General features: G+C 39.1%; 1 protein-coding gene across 10 annotated transcripts in view; it reads left to right on the forward strand.

Annotated features, from left to right (window-relative positions):
* Positions 1 to 13,702, forward strand: part of CADPS2 (calcium dependent secretion activator 2) — a 575,994-nt gene that overhangs the window by 484,108 nt on the left and 78,184 nt on the right. For 7 of the 10 annotated variants that reach the window (XM_033958192.1, XM_033958189.1, XM_033958191.1 and 4 more), the window contains 3 exons: positions 841 to 988; positions 8,002 to 8,016; positions 11,189 to 11,263. In XM_033958192.1, coding sequence (XP_033814083.1) covers positions 841 to 988; positions 8,002 to 8,016; positions 11,189 to 11,263 — 238 coding nt within the window. The remainder of the gene's footprint in view (positions 1 to 840; positions 989 to 8,001; positions 8,017 to 11,188; positions 11,264 to 13,702) is intronic. The other 3 variants (XM_033958190.1, XM_033958194.1, XM_033958196.1) reach the window with 1 other exon arrangement.

Here is a 13,702-nt window from a genome sequence, read left to right on the forward strand (position 1 = left end):
CCTAGTGAATATGCATGCGATCTATTTGCATGCACTGCTTTCAGTGCATATTCATTGGGGAAATCCTGAAAACCCGACTGGATTCTGGCCCTCGAAGACCAGAGTTGCCTACCCCTTCCATAGACCCTATATAATGCGGGACTGCTTACAAACACGGTCAAGGGGTGGAACCCTTTTTTTCTTTTGGCTGTTATTTACTATTCTTTGGACCGGCATATAACATGGATTCACTTATAATGTGGTTAAATATCTTGGACATCAGAGTTATATGGGTTCCCTGGTATATCTATAAAGACTTTCTATAAGTAAAATGTTATGAGAGCGGGGGAATACACACAGCATTCATAGCTAATTTTTATGGCAGTATAATAAAATCAGTACAAATTACTGCTTTGTGGGCTACAATCATATTTCTTTCCTGAAAATATAGTTTGTGTATTGTATGACAGTGACATCAGTAGGGTTTTTTTTGCTGCTTAAGTCTCTGTAGGTAGAGAAACATAGAATGAACAGACAATAAATAGAGAGATGAATTTCCTTTTCACTGAGGCAGTGAAGCTCTTACCATTGACCTTTTCTGAAGCATATTGTTGAATGTTTCATATTTGCAACTAACAGGCATCTAACCCCTTGAACAAATCAATGTTCAACCTTGAGAAGCATATGAAAAAATCCACTGTCTTTGTACTGCTATATTGGACAGCAGGGTATTTTTGCTGTATAGTTCACAGTAAAGTGCTCTGAGCATTTGCACACCACACATCAGTTGTTTGGAATTTTGACTATTTTGTGTCTGCTAGGTTAACTTGCTTTTTTTTTTTTTTCCCCCCTGATAAATAGAACTCGAATTGCATTTGAACTCAAGCTGCAGAAGATGAGCAAATCAACAGACTTGCGCATACCTGCGTCCGTATGCACAATGCTTAATGTGTTAGTGGATGCCAAGAAGCAAAGTGCAAAACTCTGCATTCTTGATGGGGGACTAGAGGTAGGTGATGGACCCTAGGATAAATCAAGAGTCACTCTGGAAATATAATAAAACAAAACTTTTTTTAAAAAATTACATATTAAACCTTCTTTGGATCGACATAAAAGCCGGCTTTTCTTGATAATGACGGGAATAGCCATCCAGATGGTTACACGTAACTGGAAGAGTTATGATCGACTGAATTACACTTTCTGGTGGGCAAACCTATGTTCCAGTTACAAGTCTGAAAGAATGAACGCGGAATGTTTGGGATATAGTAACGCATTCAAAATGGTGTGGAGCCCATTGACTGCATTTGTTAAGTCGCAATAACTGTCATGTACCTTTCCTTTTATTTGACTTCCTTACACATCCAGGGTGGAGAATGTATTATTGTTTGCTATACTTAATTATCTATATTATTGAAATTAAATATGTACTTCTGTTAATTATGGGGAGGAGGGGGGGAGAAAATGATTGTTTTTGAATTATTTGTGTATTTAAAGTGCATTCTTTGTAGTGTTTATGTTTAAATTTATTGTATGGCACTGTTAACATTTGAAAATTAATAAAGATTTATATATAAAAAAAAAGAAAATGAAAAAAAGAAGCAAAGTGCAAAACTGCATTCTTGATGGAGGACTAGAGGTAGGTGATGGACTCTAGGATAAATCAAGAGTCACTCTGGAAACTTAGGGCTCCTTTTACGAAGCCGCATTAGCGGCTTTATCACACGCACCTTTTTAGTGCACGCTAACCCCCGCGCTAGCCAAAAAACTACCGCCTGCGAAAGAGCAGCCGGCAAATTAGTTCGCGCTATTACACATGTTAAACCGCTAATGCGGCTTCATAAAAGGAGCCCATAATAAAACAAAACTTTTTTTTAAATAAATTTTATTATTTTCCAATATGAACAGTGCAATATAAATATATACATCTGAAACATCAAATCATTACAAAGCACTTTTGAACTACAGAAATTAAGACATCATTACCCTCCAACCCTGTATAACTCAGAAATGTAAACATACATCAAATATATATGTGGTATCCCCCTTCCCCTCCCCCGGATATGTATGGGAACGAAACCTAATTTAAAAGAGATATGACATAAATAAATAACTACATATCTCAAATAGATGCAACAAAAGCTGCTAACAGGCCCCACACTAACTTAAATACCTTATTATTCCCCCAAAATTCTGCATTAATTTTTTCATATTTGTAACTAGAGCACAAATTTGCCCACCAAAAAGGAAAATTTAAAGTATCGAAACTCTTCCAATTTCTTGTTATCATTTGGATAATAAAACAAAACTTGATTTTAAAAAAATGTAAATTCTCTGTCGTAAAATGATTTTTTTAGCTGTAACTATAGTTCACTTTGTTCAGACAGCCTTAAAGAAATTATGACATTGCTAATTGCAAACTTTTCTATTGGGTTTATTTATCTTTTTAATCATTTGCCCACCTTCACTGTTGTGTTCTGTTTTGGGGGAGTTTTTTAGATTTATTTTTCTATGAGTTTTACATCCATGTGACTGCACTATTTCATATAATTACTGATGAATGATCTTAGAGGTCAATATTCAAACAATTTACTAGACTAAAAATGGGTTTTAGCTCAGTAAATCTTAGCCATTTAAAATTCACCCTTTACACCACTAAACTCAGGATCTCTTTGTTAAACTGTGCTAAGTTTTTGCAATTATCACATGAAAGGCATTAATATAGAACCAAATCTTTTCCAGAGAAGAAAAAATGGTAAAACTAGAGGGCATAATTTCATGTTACAGGGAGGAAGACTTAGGAGCAATGTTAGGAAATTCTTCTTAATGGAGAAGGTGGTAGATGCCTGGAATGCCCTCCCAAGGGAGGTGGTAGAGAGGAAAACAGTGATGGAATTTAAAAAAAAGCATGGCATAAAAATACAAGATCTCTAATTAGAAAATGAAGGATGTAAATTAAAGAACTAAGGTCGGTATTGGACAGATCTACATGGGCTGTGTCCCATATATGGTGATTTGGTGTAGGATGGGCTCAGGTGGGCATCAATGTGTGAACTCCACTAATATGGAACATGAAGATGTTGCTGGCCAGACTTTACGGTAGATATCCTGCAAACAACGGGATGGTTGGATAGGCTGGAGGGAGCTTGGACGGCAACTTCAGCATTTGGAACCTAGAACAGCACCAGACTTTACCATCTATGGCCTAAAAATATCAAAGAAGAGACAAAGTTAATCAAGTCATGTATTTTTTTAAATGAGTATCACTTATGGGCAGACTGGATGGACCATTCAGGTCTTTTATCTGCTCTATGTTACTATGTTAAATGCAAAAATTAACTCGTGGAAGATGCAAAGGCCATGCACCATCTGCATGCATTATCTGCTGGCAGCTAAAATTTAATGCTAAGAAATGCAAGGTCATGCATTTGGTCTGCAAAAACCCGAGGGAACAGTACAGTTTAGGGGGTGAAGAACTTAAGTGCACAACAAAAGAGCAGGACTTGGGTGCGATTGTATGCGATGATCTTAAGGTGGACAAAAAGGTTGAAAAGGTGACGGCGAAAGCTAGAAAGATGTTATGGTGCATAGGAAGAGGTATGTCCAGTAGAAAAAAAAAGATATATCGATGCCCCTGTATAAGACTCTAGTGAGACCTCATTTGGAATATTGTGTACAATTCTGGAGGCTTCACCTTCAAAAAGATATAAAAAGGATGGAGTCAGTCCAGAGGAAGGCTACTAGAATGGTCAGTGGTCTTCATCATAAGACAGACTTAAAGATCTCAATCTGTATACTTTGGAGGAAAGGAGGGATAGGGGAGATATGATAGACATTTAAATACCTATGTGATGTAAATGCGCACGAGTCAAGTCTCTTTCATTTGTGAAAGGAAGCTCTGGAATGAGAGGGCATAGGATGAAGTTAAGAGGTGATAGGCTCAGGAGTAATCTAAGGAAATATTTTTTTACAGTAAGGGTGGTAGATGTGTGGAACAGTCTCCCAAAAGAGGTGGTGGAGACAGAGACTTTGTCTGAATTCAAGAAAGCCTGGGATAGGTACGTGGGATCTCTTAGAGAGAGGAAGAGATAATGATTACTGCGGATGGGCAGACTGGATGGGCCATTTGGCCTTTATCTACAATCATAGAAACATAGAGCATGACGGCAGAAAAGGGCCAACGGCCCAACAAGTCTGCCCACTCAAGAACCCTCCCTCTCTTGAGAATCCATCTATTAAGCATTTCTTTTGAGCGACCCCACCTGTCTGTCCCATCATCCCTTGAAGTCGAGCGTGTTACTGGCCTCGACTAACTGTCATGGAAGACCATTCCATCGATCAATTACCCTTTCGGTGAAGAAGTATTTCCTGGTGTCCCCATGAAATCTTCCCCCTCTGAGCTTTAGCGGATGCTCTCTTGTCGCCGTTGGACCGGTAAGACAAAAGATTTCTTCCTCCACTTCAATGCGACCCGTGATGTATTTGAATGTTTCTATCATGTCCCCCCTTTCTCTGCACTCCTCGAGAGAATATAAGCGCAGTCTGCTCAGACGTTCCTCATATGGGAGATCTTTAAGTCCTGAGACCACCCTGGTGGCCATCCGCTGAATCGACTCCATTCTCTTCACATCCTTTTGATAATGTGGCCTCCAAAACTGAACACAGTACTCCAGGTGAGGTCTCACCATGGATCTGTATAATGGCAGTATAGCTTCAGACTAATAAAGCTCCTTCTGATGCAACCCAGCATTTGTCTAGCCTTTTTCTGAAGCTTTCTCCACCTGATTGGCAGCTTCTTGCAGTTACTACAGAGAAAGGTTCTTACAGTATTTTGATAATTAGCATGGATGTAATTAACTACTTCCTTTTATAGAGATAAGTACACTCATACTTACTGTAGATGGATGGAAAAGTACTATGCACTAGCTACAATGTGCACTCCTTACTTATTATATGCCTGTAAACACATCCAGCTACTGCTTCCTAAAATGGCATGCAGTTAGCACACAATTTAAAATAAGCTTTCATGCCAACACAGTTATACTTACTGCACTTGTGCACTAACAGAATGCACACTACTTCATGTACTTTAATAAACAAGGCCCCTTCCTTTGGGTTAAATCACTGTCTGTACAGATTTAGTTGCATAAGAAAGAGCCCTGCTAAGTTCATGTGGAAATTTCTAGTCAGAATTTCTGCAGACACATTAAGGAAGTGGTCTCAAACTCACGGCCCGGGGGCCACATGCGGCTCGCCATGTACTATTTTGCAGCTCGCGGCCTCTACTAGTGCTGCTCGGTCTTTGCAATGTCCTCTGGCTTCCCCCTGGCCTCCCACTCTTACCTTCAGATAATTACCGCGGCCTGCAGAGAGGATTGCCGATGCTGCAGCGATCCTTGCAGGCTGCCGTGGACCTCGGCAGCATGTTCCCTCTGCCGCAATCCTGCCCCTGATGTCAGAGGAGGGGTGGGACTGCGGCAGAGGGAGCGTGTTGCGGAGGCCGATGGCACCGGCGATCCTCTGCAAGCTGCAGTAATTAGCTGAAACTAAGACTGGGAGACCAGGGGGGAAGCTGGAGGACGCTGCAAAGAAGTGGAGAGCATTAAGGCCATCAGGGGAGAGGGGGGGGAGAAGATTTATAAACTATAAGGAGTTTTACCTCATGCAAAATTGTCATTTCCTTAATAAGACATTAACTATTTTTTCTGCGGCCCTCCAAATACCTACAAATCCAAAATGCGGCCCTGCAAAGGGTTTGAGTTTGAGACCACTGCATTAAGGGGATCTTGTACTACAGTAGGTTTTGTTCTTACTGTGTGTAAGTTGCAAGAACTAGTGCATGCTAAATGCGAAGCCAGTGTAACAAATGCAAGGGGGCGTGTCCTGCATTTACTGCACAGGAGGGTTGGGGATTAGACTGCAGGAGAGGATCAGATCAAGTGGGGTATCAGGTAGATGTGGTTTTTGACTACGAGAAAGGGGCTGAAGGGGATGGAAGGGGTGTCAGGGAGAGGCATCAGATGTGCAGGTCATAGGGTCACTACAAATGACTACAGTAGTGCAGGCTGCACTTAGTACTTTCCCTTCAGGTGAAGCTGGGTACAGCCATGCTATCAGCAGTCACGACAGCTAGTATGTGGTACTGATTAGAAAATGGCACGGGGGCACATTTTTCCCCCCGTCCCTGCGGGAACTCATTTTCCCATCCCGTCGAGTTCTTTTCCTGCCCTTGCCCAATCCTGCAAGCTCTGTCCTCATCAAGTGTGAAACACTTTAAAATCACAAGTTTCTGAAGCTTGTGCGGTTAAGGAAGAGCTTACAGTAATGGACAGGGACAGCGACAAAACTCATGGGGACGGGATGGGGAAATTAAGTTCTTGCTGGGGGGCAGGGAAAATTTGTCCCCATGTCGTTCACTAGTACTGACCCATGCAATAGTTGTCACATGCAGCCACTCCTCCAACCTAAGTCACTCCCACATTGGAAAGAATAATCTAATCATAGTTACCGAATGCTAGGGTCCACCTTGGGGGGGACAGTGCTCAAGAAAAAGATCTGGGTGTCATCATGGAGAATACACTAAAACCTTTCACCCCATGTGGGGTGGCCAAAAAAGCAAACAAGATGCTAGGAATTATTTTTAAAAAGGGATGGTAAACAAGACTAAGTGTTATAATGCCTCTGTACCACTCCATGATGCGACCTCACCTCCTGATGCATTCAGTTCTGGTCTCCTTATCTCAAAAAAGATAACGCGGCACTAGAAAATGTTCAAAGAAGAGCAACCAAGATGTTAAAGGGGATGGAACTCCTCTCGTATGAGGAAAGACTAAAGAAGTTAGGGCTCTTCGGCTTGGAAAAGAGATGGCTGAGGAGAGATATGATTGAAGTTTACAAAATCCTATGTGGTGTAGAATGGGTACAAGTGAATTGGGATTTTTTTTACTGCATCAAGATTTACAAGGACTAGGGGGACATTCGATGAAGTTACAGAGTAATACTTTTAAAACCCATAGGAGGAAATATTTTTTTACTCGGAGAATAGGTAAGCTCTGGAATGTGTTGCCAGAGGATGTGGTAAGAGCGGTTAATGTAGCTGGTTTTAAAAAAAAAAGGTTTGAACAAGTTCCTAGAGGAAAAGTCCACAGTCTGCTTTTGAGACAGACACGGGGGAAGCCACTGCTTACCCTGGATCAGTAGCATGGAATGTTGCTATTTGGGGTTTTTTCCAGGTACTTGTGACTTGGATTGGCCTCCATGAAGACAAAATACTGGGCTGGATGGACCACTGGTTATTCTTATGTTCCTTAAGTCCTTAGGTCATTATTGAGAGGCTTCGAGGAAATCCACTGTTTTACTTCCTAGAATAAGCAGCATAAAATCAGTTTTACTACTTGGAATCTAGCTAGGTGTTAGGGACCTGGGTTGGCCACCATTGGAAACAGGGTACTGGGCTTGATGGACCCTCGGTCTGTTCCAGTATGGCAATTCTTATGTCCTTATCCGCGTTAAGCAGCTGGTTTTAATATGCATTAGATCAGGGGTGTCAAAGTCCCTCCTCGAGGGCCGTAATCCAGTCGGGTTTTCAGGATTTCCCCAATGAATATGCATTGAAAGCAGTGCATGCACATAGATCTCATGCATATTCATTGGGGAAATCCTGAAAACCCGACTGGATTCCGGCCCTCGAGGACCGATGTTCACCAGGTCCATTTTTGATTTCTACCACACAGTAAAACTCATGCTAGCTACTTAACACAGCTTAGTAAAAGATCCCCTCAATTGGCCATGTGGCTGCACTATTAGCCAAATAAGCAGGTGCACCTCTGGGTCAATTTAACCGTTTGTATTGCCCTCTTAGTGAGTGTTTGAATATTGACCCCCCCTTGTGTACCTCAGATGACTGTGTTTTTTTCCTTACTTCTTTAGTTTACATGATATTTCACAGAGTTGTGTTTTTATTTCATTCTTTTCATTTTCGTCTCCCTGTCACCTATGTTTTTGGTTTTCCATGACACGGTCCAGATTACTAGGCAATGGGTAAGTGCCTTGTTTTTTTTTAGAAAGTATTTCCATTTGTTAATTATGAGCATAACAGCTTATGATATACTAAAGGCCGAATTCTGTAAACGGCGCTGTCCGGGTGCCAGTCACACTTTTAGGTATCATTCACAGAATCATGCCCAACGGTGCTTATCAAAAAACGTAGGCACTGGGTAATGTAGATCAGGGTTTTACTGGCCTACATTGGCAGGCACCTATGTTCTTTAAAGAATAGCCATGCAATAGCCGCCTACCTTGTATAGAATCGGGTAGGTGCCTATTGACCAATTTAAATTTGTTTTTTTGTCCAATTATGAGCTTGTTACGGTGGTTTGGGTAATTAAGATAGACACCTAACTTTAGGTGCCTCTTATAGAATCTGGCCCTAAGGGCCTACTTTGTATATGTCATTGAGGGAAGAATTGGAACATTTAGGTCTGGGAGTTCACAATTCCCCAGTATTTTACAAAAGGCTCTGCCGAGCAAGGAACCTTTTGTAAAATACATAAGAAACTGGCAAATACACGTGTATTTGTGGACATGGGCCCCGGGAGGAGCAATTTTGCAGACGTCTCTGCATATTTTATACCTCTTTCATAAAGTGAAGAATCCACCAAATAGAGCAATTTTATTAAAGCAGTGCTTGCTTACAGAGCAGGCGCAAAAGCCAAGGTTGAAATTCATTTGGCATATATCGGTGGTCTCCTACACATAGCCCCTGAAGTCCTCCATTGTGGCCCCTTCAAACAGTTGACTAAAATGCTCTTCAAATCCTGTAAATGCATTCATTTCAGTCTTACCGACTCGATATAGTAACTGCAAACAATTTCTTAAGTGTTAAAACAGCGGGATCCAGATAGGCTCACTTATTCCCTTTCAAACTCCCCCACCCCTACCCCCCAAAATCCCAACTCATATAACATCACCACGCAGACGCTTATTGGTGGAAACATAGCCGCAGCTCTGTTTATTGGTAATTAACATTTAATAAACAACCAACAGAACAATTGTCCCTAGCTACAAAATATCAAATTATAGCCTCTGACCCTACCATGTTAGCAAGGATCTGAGGGGTGGCATGTTCCCCACATGCCTCATTCACCAGGGTCATCTGATCCCCGGGCATGGGTCCCCTGCCATCCCTCTTTTTTTTTTCTCCCTCTTTATACTCACTTTTTGCCCCCTCCTGATGTGTTATCCATAAATGTTTCTCTATTTTCTTTAACGATTGTAGTTCATCCCTCTCTCCTTTTGTATCGGTACTAAATTTGTACGTATGTATATTATTATCTTGTAGTAGAATGTCTTATGATTTTCCCAAATTTTTTAACTTGTAATACGCATTGAAATATTTGACATTGCGAGTATAACAAATTTTAATAAAACTTGAAACTTCAATATCTCATTATAGTTTCTGATCTTTACAGATCCACTTAATTGTTAGTTTATATAGTTTTGCCATGCAGTTAAACTTTTTCTATTTAAAAAGTATTTATATGTCGCAAGTGGCTAAGTGGCTCACATCTGTAAACATTAAAAAAAACAAAAAAAACAACCAGTTATAGAATGACAACATAAAATTAGAAAAATAAAAACTAAAACCAAACAAAAGGTAAAAAAACAATGAATGGCATTAAGTGTAGCCCTTGTTATTGGAAGTTACTCTTGATCATCTTGGGAAAGGGGCAGGGACAGGCACACAAAAATCGCGGGGACGAGGAAATTCTCTAGTACGTTTTCCTCTTGCTAATATGGTGAATTGGCTTTCTGTTCAATTGTCTGGATGATTAGGAAATTAATTTTTAAGTTGGCCTTTTTTTTTTTTTAAGCATTCATAGGATTATTGTAAGGTTTAATTTCTGTCATCCTTCCTAAATTCAATTTTATACTGTATTCGACTTTTTAAAAAATGCATATGCTGCCAATATTTTAACTTGATGCTCATTCCTCCTTGTTTGTTTACAGCAGCATTACGATTATTGTTTGAAAATTGGTTCATAGATTTTTTTTATTTTATTTTTATTTTTTTTTCATTTTTAAAATTATTATTTTATTTTTATTTTTTTTCATTTTTAAAATTATTTTATTTTATTTTTATTTTTTTTCATTTTTAAAATTATTTTATTTAAAAGAAAATTAGCTTTTATAATAAATGCTTCAGCCTTGGGGAATGTTCTGGTAGCTGCCAAGTTTACGCACTGTTTGCCCTAACATCGTGCTTTTTGCGAGCAGCATTATGTTGGCTGTTCCAGGGAGCCTTGAACGTTCAGATAGTGTTGATCTTTACAAGTTGCATTTCCTCTGAAGTGGCTATTGAGAAACCGTCTGTGCTGTCGGATAAATGTTTCCAAGGAAAGAATTAATATTTAAATTGATGGTCCTCTGTGAGAGGGTGTAAACCTTGGCTCTCCTCAATGGAGCTCCATAGTGATTTCCAGAAGAGGTTAGGAGCAGGATCTTTCGAGGTTGTTCTAATGAGACTTATTTAAATACAATCTTTTTCAGGAAGACATCAAAAATCAAAAGATTTTAAAAAAATAAATAAATACTAACGAGCATGAGGGCTAGTTGATTAATCTTTTGATGAACTACTGATTTGTTACTATCTGTTCTTTATTGATCAGATTTTAATTTTGCCGTCACTTGACTATATTGTAAGAATTTGTATGAGCGTCTGTGTGAAGTGCTGATGGAAAAGTCCTTTTTAAGGTGAACAATTGTGAGCTCTTTTTTTTTTAATTTCTAGAGCACATTTAGAGTAACTTATGAATGTGAGTTGTCAGACATGAGATGTATTAATTAAATCTTTTTCCAGTCTTTTTACTTGTCCAGCTAGACCAACCCTTCAGAAGACCTACAGGGCCACCTTAATTATAGAAAAGACAAAAAAGTATCCTTCACATTCCTGTGCCTGAATAAGTGTAAGACCTCCATTCACTGAAATAATAACCCTATTAGCTGCTTAACTCAATGGCACATATGGGAAATTTTTCAACAGAGCAAATGAGAGGGGGTGATTGGGCAGATTTTTCTTAAGGTTTTGTTGTCCTGCTGTTTAAAATAACGATTTTAAATATTATCTGATCTGCAAGGTTTAAGAGTTCCTTTTATTTTCCACATTTGGGTTCACGTCTGTTCACTGTTTTCTTTGCTGTCTTTTAAAACACAGCAACACTATCATTCCAAAATAGACGACTTGATTGAGGAAACTGTTAAGGACGTCATTTCACTGCTAGTTGCAAAGGTAAGCAAACTGATTACTTGTGGCTGCAACAGACTCCAAACAATAGCAGATGTGGTTTCCTCCTTTGCCCCGTGCAGCAGGAATGCATGCCCAATTTAGACATAATTTATCTATATCACTGAAATTTCATAAATGCTTACTTAGAGAATGAGTTCTCTGAATTTTTTTTTTAATCTAAGTGGCCCTTTTACTGAGTAATTAGCAATTAAAAGCCAATTCTATTAACTGAGTGCATGCAATACTGTGTTCCTTGCACGTGTAAGTGCACTGTGCATTATTCTATAAGGGTGTGTAGAAGTTCTGGAGCACATAACTGCAAGGTGGCGTACCAGGAAAACAGGAGATACCAACTTCCCAACAAATGGAAAGTGGAAAACATATAGGTAGAGCATGAGAGGGGCCTGGTGAGGCTGTTACTTAATGCATGCAACTTACAGAAAATTGCACATTATACACTTTAGGTGCCACCAATTTTTTTTTATTTTTTTTTATACAAATTTAATAATTACAATATCAGATGATACCAAGAAAAAAAGGATTCTTACACAAAATTTTAACGTCACTTATACATACAATACAAAATTCCTTTTCAAGCCCACAACATGGGAAGACATGCTACATTTTCAACTAACAAAAATATGAAGAAAACTAAGAATTGGTTCTTGGTTCATATGAATCTTTAACCATTCCCTACTATTTGGGATTCTTACATCCTCCAATTTTCTCAGTAGTGAAACATTTTTTTTTAAAAAAGGAAAAAGAAACTCATTTCTGTTCTCGAGCTATTAGAAATTGTTGCAATTGAATGGGATCCCAAAATACATATTCAATGTCCTGTAATTTAACAAGACCTTTACATGGAAATTTTAGATAAAAAGATGCCTCAAGAGCTAAAGCTCTTCTTAATTTCAAAAATTCTTTCCTTCTTAATTGTGTAGCTTTTGAGACATCAGGAAAAATTCTAACCAAATCTCCACAAAATTTTGTCAACCTATTTTTAAAGTAAAGTTTCATTATTAGCATCTTATCTATCTCACTCATGCATGTTATTACCAAAGTGGACCTACTCTGGATCACATCCTGACTATCTTCCAAAAACTCTGTCAAATTTATTTCATTTGTGACCAGATGGTCCACCTCCTGGGCGGATTGTATTTTTCTTTGCTGAACGTAATAATAATTATTTGTTGGGAAATTTTCCGCATTGGGTAATCCCCAGTATTTCTTTAAAAAATTTCCTTAACAAATTTCAGGAGATAATAAATGAGTCACTGGGAAATTAACCAAGCGGAGATTCCTCGCTCTATGCACATTTTCCATCATTTCCATTTTTAGAATGTAACACCATAGAATCCTTAACAGCAGATACTGAGACAGCTTGCAGTGTATTACTTTGGGTTTCAACCGCACTTAATCTTTTATCCAAACAACTTAAATTGGAATCCACATTTTCAAACTTTTGAGACACAGACTGTGAATAATCCAATGTTTGTTTCACTGATTCTCTGAGAAACCCTTCAATTCTAGAAATGCCTAACCACAAATCTTTAAGGGTAATATCTTGTTTTTCCACTGCTAGTGGTTGATCCTCTACTTCACCTGAAAATTCAAGTGGTTTAGGTACAGTGGTGCCTCACACAACGAACTTAATTCGTTCCAGGAGCAAGTTTGTTATGCGAAAAGTTCGTTATGTGAAACGCGTTTTCCCATAACAATACATGTTAAAAAAAATAATTCGTTCTGCAGCATAAAATATGCTAAGATGACATAAAAAAAGATAAATTTGTCAAAATGGTGAAAATGGTGGTCTTGCTGAGGCCAAACTCTTTGACGAGGTCACACTGTTTTACTCCACATTCACTCCTTCTAATTATTTCCCGTTTCATTTTAACAGAAATCACCTTCCTGCTTTTTTTAGAAGCCATGATATATAAAAAAATATTGAGTTTATCTTAAAAGGACGACTGTATACAGTGAGAGAGGGCAGTTAAGCGCAGTGACTAACGACTGCCTGCAGTGCCTGCGCGGAAGGATGCAATACATCGGCAGCTCGGGCGACTTCGTTGTGTGAAACGAAGTTCGTTGTGTGAAGTTCGTTGTGTGAAACGAAGTTCGTTGTGTGAATCAAGACACGAAGTTCGTTGTGTGCAGCGTTCGTTGTGCGAGGCGTTCGTTATGCGAGGCACCACTGTATTTCAGTAAAGACTAATTTACTTGTCTGAGTAGAGGGTACCACATATTCAGTAGAAATAGCGGGGATAGTTTTCCCGCTATCACTTGATACCGGGTGAAGGGGGGAGTCTTTTCGCGGGGGCTCATTGATGCACCCGACATGGGAGAGTTCATATCAAGTGAAGGTTGTGGTGGATTTTCAGTAAATAATGTCAAATGCCTGTCCATGGGACCAGATACAGCAGGTGTTGAACTCTTAGGCTTAAT

This window comes from Geotrypetes seraphini, chromosome 9 (assembly GCF_902459505.1).
Source record: "Geotrypetes seraphini chromosome 9, aGeoSer1.1, whole genome shotgun sequence".
NCBI lineage: Eukaryota > Metazoa > Chordata > Amphibia > Gymnophiona > Dermophiidae > Geotrypetes > Geotrypetes seraphini.